The sequence below is a fragment of the Ixodes scapularis genome, unplaced genomic scaffold (assembly GCF_016920785.2).
Source record: "Ixodes scapularis isolate PalLabHiFi unplaced genomic scaffold, ASM1692078v2 PGA_scaffold0__279_contigs__length_252992795, whole genome shotgun sequence".
Lineage (NCBI taxonomy): Eukaryota > Metazoa > Arthropoda > Arachnida > Ixodida > Ixodidae > Ixodes > Ixodes scapularis.
The window spans coordinates 49,475,882-49,485,497 of NW_024609835.1; the positions used below are offsets into that span (position 1 = coordinate 49,475,882).

Consider the following 9,616-nt stretch of genomic DNA (forward strand, 5'->3'; position numbering starts at 1 on the left):
TGGTCAGGGCATAGCAATTACTAGAAGTGGGCTATCTTTCGGTGTTTCAGAAAAAGTAGCAAATCATGCCATAAATAGAGGGTGGGCTATCTTTTGGGGATTGGACATCTCTCTGGACATTACGGTACTCTAATCAAAGAAATGTTTAGCAGATTAAGCAGTCCTGTGTCAATCCAGTCACAGCGATAGCTGCAACACGCCACGGCGAAGTCCTTGGGCATCGCTGTCACGTTCACGCACCGTGGGACAGTAGGATGCATAACCAAAAGCGTTCAGGACACAAACAGATATCTGTTTGGTATCGAAAGCTTATGTTTTGTTCCATTTTGTTCCAAACGCTTTTGTTTCTTCTCTGTTCCGGAGCGCGTGAAAGCATATCTCCCGGCACAAGCTCTTGGCATTGCCAGTGCGACAACAGCATTTTGTTACAGGTGTTTTTTTTTTTGTTTGTTTTTTTTCCCTCAAAGAATGCGCGCAGTGGGCATTGGGCACTACAGGAAAAAAAAAATGTTTAGAGCAGGTATATAATGCTGTGGCGTAGCTCAGTGGCATCGCCCCTGCGTCGCACGCAGTGAACCCAGGTTTGTGCCATATTATAATTAATGACTGCCTAAGTCTATGTGGTGATTGTGTGGAGTCTTGAGTATCTGTTAAAATTCTGTGTCTACTAGATTTGTTTTATCACTTTTTTTTTTTTTATTGTCTGTTGAAGGACTGAGTATCCTGGCAGAAACCATCTTTGGGAAAGACATCGAAAAGCTTGTGCCATGTCATAACTGCCTAAATCTATGTGATGATAATGTGGAGAAGTATATAAGCTATATATCTACACTGTCTGCATTAAAAAAATAGTTGTCGTACAAGCAAAACTTGTATTTTGCAAACGAGTTCCTCAATGCATGTACAAAGAGAAAGAGAGCAGATGGAAAAGCCGGAGGCAGCTGGCTACATCATGGAGTGTTTCTGAAGGATTCTCTACTTTCCTGACCTACTGGGGGTGGGGAAGTCATTAACAAAATTGTCACGGGGTTTTTGACTCCAGTTTTCAACTTTCATGACTAAGTAGAAAAAAAATGAATCAGCCTATGAATGGTTTGTACTATCGACACAAAGCTAAAATAATGTAAATAGCGAATCCTTCTTAACAGTGGAAAGCAAACAACATTAATGCTGTGTGAAATGTAACTATGACAAACGTTCAAATGTTGTATGGAAAACTTACAAGACTGGGAACAACACCAATGGCACGATGCACATCACTTGGCCCTGGACAGTCCTTGGGAAGTACCATATGTAGGTGATTACCATGCACAGGATGTAGAACAGTGACGAGTAGAATATGAGAGCCCCCACAAGCCTCTTCTGTTGTCGCTCTGTGCTGTATTTGTACTCATCTATGCTTTTCTGTTTCTGAAATGAAATAAAAATAATAAAAACAGTTATAAATATTGAAGAAACGCTGATGCCTACAAAGTGCCATGGTGACAACCTGATAGCTTAAGGTAATTCGCTGTCAGACTCAATACATACAAAAGTTTGATGGTGGAACAGTTTCATGAAGGTTAACAAACATTTCACTTACTTTTTCGATATCGTCCAGGAGTTCTTTTGTTCCAGGCTTGTGCTGAGGAGGAAGAAAATTGAGGAACACATGACTGCATGACGGGCAAAACACCGTTCGGTAAATTGTGTACTAGCTGTAGAAAGTCAGTCTGAAATGACATTTCGAAGCACGACGTTACCATTCGATCACATCAAGACACGGTAAAGGAAAGGCACGGGAAACGTCAAACGCCCGCAGGTGCAGTCTGAGTCGCGTACGCCAGAAGCTTGGAAGCGGTTCATCACTCGGGATATCAATGCCGGCGATGAATATATGGGTAGCGCAAGGAAAAACCGGTAAGGCGGAGAACGCTTCAGAGTTGTAAGGACAAACACACGGAGCAACTTTTCCAGACGAATTTGAGACGCAAAAGGAAAACGCTCATCTGCGTTTTCACAAATGACTAGGCGAGTGCGTGTGTTTGTGTGTGTGCGCACACATCCTGCGAAAGGCTGTTGCGGACCCAACAATGAAAGCTCGGCCAAGAACATAGGCAGCCGGCAATGGCCAGGCGGCGCCACGAGAGCACTGCATTCAGCGCCACAAGCGGAGGCGTCTCTGTTATTGGGGCGGCCAGTTTTCCCGTCGGGCCGTTGCGAGCGGCGGCAACCCCGATTTCAGCAGTCCCCGTGTGTGCCTGCGTCCCTGGTTCTTTTATGCGGTTTTTTAATCGGGAGCCTTGCTAGGTCAAAGTGCTGAGAGAATACTCTAGAGTCGTCATTTGGACACGTTTGAGTTGTCTTCACTACTTGTGGCCGTCAGGCGCCCGATCGGTCTGTGCTTCGCTCGTTTCCCAGGAAGTGACACAATACAACAAATGGGTTTATTGCACATCGCGGTTGCCCGTCTTCGAAAGCCGGCACTCCGGACCCGCCGACCTTAGTTGTCGCCCGTCGTTCAGAGCTCACAGTCGGAGCCCGTGTCCAGGCATGCGGATCGCCCTTCCCACGCCAGCGCTGCGTAGGCTAGCTGTTCTGGGGTATCACTGCCAGAGTCTCGCTGCGGAACCACTCCGGGATCGTCATGGACTAGGCCAGTATGGTCTGGGTTCGCCGCTTCCGCCGGTCCTGATCCGAACTTCGCTGGTGGAATGCTCCCGGGAATCGCCATGGGCCAGACCAGCCAGAACGGCTCTAGCGTTCCTGCCCGGCCCCAGCCTCGCGCAGCAGGCACTTCCTCGCCGGCTGGCCCCCGCTCGCGCCTCGCTCGGCCGTCCTCTCCTCCCGACGTCCACACACACTAGAATAAAATTTGGGTAATTAGAACCAAACTCTGCATGCTACAGAACCGTACGCACATTGCAAAGCCTGGTGTAAAATGGCGACAGGCAACGAAGTGTACGCGTAAGAAGGATATTTACGCTTCGCATGAGATTTCTCTATCCTGCTTTCTGCATGCCGTCACAATTGTTACCAGACTCAGCATTAAATTTGGTTGCTGAAACAAGCAAAATTTTGTGCTACGAAAATCCATTATTTAAAAACCAGCAGGTTTGGAAGGTTTTGGTTGCGACCACGCGTGCCGAACGGCATTAGGAGTGCCGGAACGGACCGACGAGCCTTTCGCTTGAAGACCTGATCGCCCGATTCTCGACGCCACAGCGAAGCAACAATCGGCCCGATTGTTCGTATCGTATTTCCCTAATGTGGCTGTCAAAGCGACTCGTAATACAACTTGTATAAATATGTTATTTTGCCGAGTAATCAGCAAAATGAGTTCGTCCGACCACTTTCCAAGCCTGCACATATATTTCCGTTCACTCCCCCCCCCCCCCCCCCCCCCCCCTTCCCCCCGACAGTTTCTGTAAAATTCACTTACTTGTTACGTCGCACTGTAGTAATCCACTTCTGTCGCCGTGTCGCTTCCCAAGATCTCGAAGTGAAGCTGGGGAAGCGGTGAAGTTTGATGCTTGAGTCACCTTCGCGACTGTGGCTGTCTTTCATGCAGCAGTAGCAATGTTTATTTTTTGGAAGAACTCCACGAGTAGGCGAGATGTCACAGGAACCCGGTGAGGTTATAGAGACGTGAAGTTGGGACTTACTTTTACGAAAAACGGATCCAAAAAAACTCACGCCGATCCGAAATGCAACGTTCACACGTGGTTTCTGGATGCGCCCGCCCGCAGCCCCCGCGACCCGCGTAGTCCTGGCCTACCCAGTTTCTTTATTTTGCAGCCGCTAGATGGCGCAACGTGTAGCGCCAAACTGCACTGCAGGTTGCCTATTGGCCCGACGAGGAAGGACTAGCGGTCACACAGCGGCCGTCGCCACTGCAAAATTTCCGACGTGTCATCGAGGTGAAATCAGACCGCTCTGAGAAGAACGCATAGACGCTCTGAAAATTATACAATTTTCATAGACCCTCCGAATAAATTTGCAATGTAAGGTAGAACAACACTTGTGACAAATGCCGCTACTGAAGTTTGATGCCACAGTGGAAAATGTTTTGGAAAGCGCCATACTTTACCTTGAATCTTGACCATAGGAGCCCCATATTACCGGCTCGCTGGGTGCAGCGCTTTGCGGGGTCGGGCAATTTAGTGTGATAGCAGTAGATACTGCTAAAATTTACTTAGAGGACCGGAAGGCCATACCGTCCTTAACCTTTCGAACACATCTCGGCTCGAAAAAAATAAAAATAAAAGAAAGATCCGGAAACAGGTTGCGACGTCACCGGAAAACCACTCCTGCCACCTGCTGACGGAAAACCGTCGAGCTGGAAACTAGAAAGAAAACCAAAACAAAATGTTGCATAACTTCTTCAAACCGGTAGCATTTGAAAACTAAACAAAATAAAAAAAAGACCGAACAGGGCACTTTGCCAACGGCGGACCGCATCAGTTTTACGCCAATAAACGCCATTATCAAAACGACGAGAACCAGGTCAAACAGCGGACGCGCGACTACGCGACCGCGAGGTCTGCACAGGACGACGTAAGCGCCGAGGGTGAGCAGACCAGGACAGACAAAGGACGTGAAGGCCAAGGTTGAATATGGCCGTAGGCAGCCAAATAAAGGAGCTCACTGGTAGAACACTCGTCATTTAAATCTCCTTTCAAATGGCGCAAGAAAAAAAAAAAAGCTTTTTTTTTTAAATTGTTAATAGTGGATTTTTACAACCGTGGTTTTCTTCTTGCATCATAGTCTCTACGCTTGTATGAAATCTGTTGCTAAGCTGTCTGCAGTAATTCGTGTACGGTCAACACCACCTAGAATAATAAAAGTCTCCATATCGCCTACTCTTCCTTCATAAAACGACATCCCAGTCGTATCGCGCTAACTCGGCCCCAGCCCGATCTTCGACGCGCTGATTAAACACGAGCCCCAGCTGAACATTGATAGCATCTTCGATCAACTCGCACCGGAATCGCCCTGAAACCAGCACAGTGCACAGCGCTCCTCGGTCGTGCAGCGCGATGTCGGTGCAACATCGAGGACAAACTGCGCCGCGCCGGTGCACCGCGGCGAGCTCCAACTTGCGTCACTTCGCGTTTTGTTCGTTTATTTTGCGTAGGTAAGCGCACGGTGCCCGTCTGCTGTCAATTTCTTTTATTTTTTTTTTCGCGGATTTGACGGTCCCACAGAAATAAACATCGTGGGCGTGATTGTCGATGGGATCATGAAGCGGGTGACAATTCCACATGTATATGTTGGCCATCATTATTAGTTCAAGAAAACGAAACACCAGATAATAGCCGTACCTCGTTGTCATCGAAACGCCTCGCACCGCTTTCCACGAAGTTCGTGCTTTTCGGGCGCTCCTTGCCACCGCAGCAATCGCCAGTAATCGCGGCGATGGTGGGAAGCTCGTCGTCTCGCCGTCAGAAGACCCGAGGAAATCATCTAGCGCAGCTGCGAGGCGTGTTCGTTTTTGCAAGATCGCCATCCCGATAGTCTGCGCGTCTGCTACTCCCGCCATCTTCTCGATTCCCGCTCCTGGCCGCAATGCCTGATGGGACTGCCCCCCGGCGCACCGCCGATTTTCTTGGTGCACGTTGGGGCAACGAAAAGCCGCACCGGGAGGGTGCGCTTCGTTGATCGAGGACGTACGGTGCGCACCGGTGCACTTGATCGAATATGAAGGGGCGCACCTCAGTGCTCCGATGCGCACCGGTGCGGATGATCGAGGATGCTATGAGAAATCACTTGTGCCCTATAGGCCTCATGCGCTGAAGCTTTGAACAAACTGTAGCGCCCTCATTTTGGGTAGTACAAACTCACCCGATTGAGAATAGCCCTACTTATGGCACGTTGGTCGAGCTTTTTCAATAGGTGACCGGCGTTTGGCAGCAGCCGCAAAGCACTCTGGGTATTCTTCACTTCCGGTTCGTAGCTAGCAGCCGACGCAGCCCCAGGACGGCTATGGAAGCGTGTGCGGGTGTTGAAAGCCGATCAATCCGGGCCACCTTCCTCTGCTGCTGGGTGACTTTCGCACTTCTGAACGTCTCAAGTTACTTCTACGGATATGTTAAGTAGTAGTCGGTACGCAGAAGCATCGAGAACGGTCACGAAAGCGCAGAGCGAGCGCGGCCGGCGGCAAGCTGCACTCGCACCGCGCTTTTCGGGTCTTCGCATAAAAACTCGGGTTAGATGTTTCGTTTTCCTTTTGAGCCAGCGTTATTCATTTGGGTTCTGTTTATTTTTGATGGTTACGTTAGATCACATCACGACTGAAATAGGTGCGAATGTAAGCCGTAGGACGCGGCCAGCTGAAATGCCCGATCGGAGGTCTGGCGTACTTTTCTCATTTTGTTAGAACACCTGAGACTGGGTAAGAAAATCTTGAAGCAATCAAAATTTGAAGACAGGGAAAGAAGTCGGTCAGACGGCGTTTCAAACTCAGCTAATATGTTTTTTCGCGCGATTGTAACGCCACTTCCGTACACAAGCTAGTTTCGATGACATCTGACTACGTGACGATCCTAGCTTTTTAACACTAAAAATTGGTTTGCTCTGTATGTTTATACAGCCCTGATGGAGATGCGCCTCAACGGGTAATCGGTCTCTTAGCTGTAGATGAGAAATTTAGCCAGTGCAGTACAACCGCTAACCTGGGGTTTTTAACGTGCATCACGCAGTAGTGTTCACACGAACGTGTGCTGGTACGAAACTCAGCCAGATCGAAACGGGCGGGGGCGGTTGGGAACTGAACCCAGGAGGTTCCCAGCGCAAGCTTTCGCTCCACGCTCCGAGCTGAGACGCGTTAGCCCACTCAACCACTTCCTCCCCTGCTTTTTAACACTCACGCGTTTTTGGTACTTCAACTATAGGTTGTCCCCCGTGAACTCCCCCCCCCCCCCCCCCCCCCCCTCTCACGTTTTTTTTTTAATGATGTCGAGTAAGAAAGCATGCATGAACGAGCACCGATTTTGATATGAGGTACGCAGGGTTGTACTACCGCTTTATTATCCGTCAATATGAAGGTGCTGCCCATTTGCTCTTCTTTATATTACAGCAAGCTGACCTGTTCTTTTGTTTATTTATATTATAGTAAGCCACCCATTCACCGCCGCTTCGCGGGAACAGTCTGCGGCGGCTCATTACAGAAAATGTTAATCCGAGCTGTCGATATAAGAATTAAACGGCCTGGCGATGGCACTGTATGTCGACGAAACGTCATGCCATGAACTGATTGCCTGCGAGATCGCATCTCGCGTTCTCGCGGATGGCTTGTACGACAAGCAGTGCTCACCTCTTCGCGGATTAATCGAAACCTTTTTGGTGGGTGCCAAAAGACTGTTAGAGATCGTTATTTCCCGCGGCCCCTACCTGAAGACAGAACACGTTCTACTGGCCTGTAACAATACTGACCGCGCATAAACGGTCACCGACGTTTATTCGCTCCATCACTCAGCGACGGCCTATCGTTACTTCCATGCTTTGTTTCACGGGAACTGGAACGTCTTATGCCCTCTATGGCTTGCGTTAGAACAACGTACCGCGGAGCTGCAAACCATTTTCACCGCGAATACAGCACGGCTACCGCGCCTAGAAGGGCTCTCGATGCAGCTGGACGCACCACGACCGGCACCGGACGAACCGGAACCGTGAAGTCACGTGGTGCCTCGCTTCGGATGACGAAACATCCGGCTCAAACGCCGGTCACCTATTCTATGTGGTGCTAAAGAGCGAAAAAAAAAAGTGGAAGCCGTTTACAACTTCCTGTAACGCCGAATTGGAGCGCAGCTCTTGAGGCGGAGGAGGGGAGGGTATATTCCTCCTCCTCCCTCGTGATGATGCCTGCTAGTCCTCCTCCCCTCCTGCTCCCCCCTCCCTCTCCTTTACCCCTCCCCCCGAGGTCACGTGACCCCCCCGGACCATACTAGACAATGAAGGGAGGAGGAGGAGGGGGAGGAGGAGGAGGGCAGAGGTCCGGGGATCACGTGACCTCGAGGGGACGGGATCATGACCTTGGGCGGGCCGTCACTTGACCGGCGGGGGGGGGGAGTCACCCCCGGGGTCACGTGACCTTGGCGGGGAGGAGGGGGGAGGAGGAGGAGCGGAGGGGGAGGAGGAGGAGAGGGGAGGGGCGACGCCGACGCCGACGCCAACGCCGACGCCGCACAGGCTGGAAACGGGTCATGTGACCCCCTCCCCCCGAAGGTCACGTGACCCGCCCGGACCATACTACACAATGAAGGGAGGAGGAGGAGAAGGAAGGGGGAGGAGGAGGGGGAGGAGAGCGAGGGGAGGAGGAGGAGGAGGAGAGGGAGGGGCGCGGTTACGCCGACGGCGACGGCGACGCCAACGGCGACGCCGACGCCGCTCAGGCTGGAAACGGGCCCCTAAGAGCTGTGCTCTAAATACACCTTTGGACGCCAGAAATCGGCCAAACTCAACGTTGCAAGAGAATCGAAAGTGCCAAATTCATGACACCACCGCTAAGGCACGCGTTTCTTATTTTTGGGTGGTGACGTCACAACACCTGTGTCGCGACGCTTTAATTTTTTTTTTTTTTTTTTCGTTTTCATGTTACTTTGGAACGCCGTGAAACGGCATCTCTTGGCTCACGCTCTCAGCCGTCTTAGCTTTGACGGCGTTCGAATTTTTGTTCTTTGTATTTTCATCGTGATCTCGCGCTCCGCATTCAGAGCAGGCACGCTTCTGCATGCGTGACAGTTTGACACGCTAAATATTAGAGCGCAGCTCTTAGGGGCGCCCGTTCCCGGCTTGAGCGGCGTCGCCGTCGCCGTCGTTGTCGCCGTCGGCGTCGCCGTCGCCGTCGGCGTCGCCGTCGGCGTAACCAAGGTCATCCCAAGGTCACGTGACCCCCAAGGTCACCGTGACCCCTCCAGGTCACGTGACCCCTCCAGGGTCACGTGACCCCTTCCCAAGGTCATCTCAAGGTCACGTGAGCCCACGTCTCCCAAGGTCACGTGACCCCTCGAGGTCACGTGACCCCTCCCAAGGTCACGTGACCCCCAAGACCCCACGTGACCCTTCTTGAAGGTCACGTGACCCCCAAGTCACGTGACCCCTCTGAAGTCACGTGACCCCCGAGGTCACGTGGTCTCCTCCCCAAGGTCACGTGACCCCCAAGGTCCACGTGACCCCTCCCAAGGTCACCTCAAGGTCACGTGACCCCAAGGTGACCCCCAGGTCACGTGACCCCTCTGAGGTCACGTGACCCCCTCCCCGAAGTCACGTGACGCCCCCCCCTCCCCGAGGTCACGTGACCGCCCCCCCCCGGAGCATATTAAAGAATGAGGGGAGGAGGAGGGGTCTACCCTCCCCTCAGTAACCTTCACTCCTCCTCCTCAAGAGCTGCGCCTCCAATTCGGCGTTACAGGGATTGTAAACGGCTTTCACTTTTGTACTACCCAAAACAAGTCCTAACAAGTCCCATTCGCAGCACCCTCTGGGCAGCGCAGGAGGCCATCTGAGTAGGGACGGATCCAAAGGGGGGGGGGGGGTTGTTGGGTTCCCTCCCCCTCTTCTCGGAGGGCAATTTGACAGGGTGGACCCCCCGGTGCACAGAAAGAATGGGAGAATAGTATCCTTACAAATCCCCCCA

The 9,616-nt window shown here is 51.6% G+C and overlaps 1 protein-coding gene across 1 annotated transcript in view; it reads right to left on the reverse strand.

Annotated features, from left to right (window-relative positions):
- LOC8052983 (endoplasmic reticulum junction formation protein lunapark-A) overlaps positions 1 to 4,229 on the reverse strand; it is a 36,032-nt gene extending 31,803 nt beyond the window's left edge. The window contains exons 1-3 of the mRNA XM_040206741.3: positions 4,070 to 4,229; positions 1,583 to 1,624; positions 1,223 to 1,410 (exon numbers count right to left, since the gene is read on the reverse strand). Coding sequence (XP_040062675.2) covers positions 1,223 to 1,410; positions 1,583 to 1,624; positions 4,070 to 4,096 — 257 coding nt within the window. The 5' untranslated portion in view covers positions 4,097 to 4,229. The remainder of the gene's footprint in view (positions 1 to 1,222; positions 1,411 to 1,582; positions 1,625 to 4,069) is intronic.
- Between the last annotated feature and the right edge of the window lie 5,387 nt (positions 4,230 to 9,616).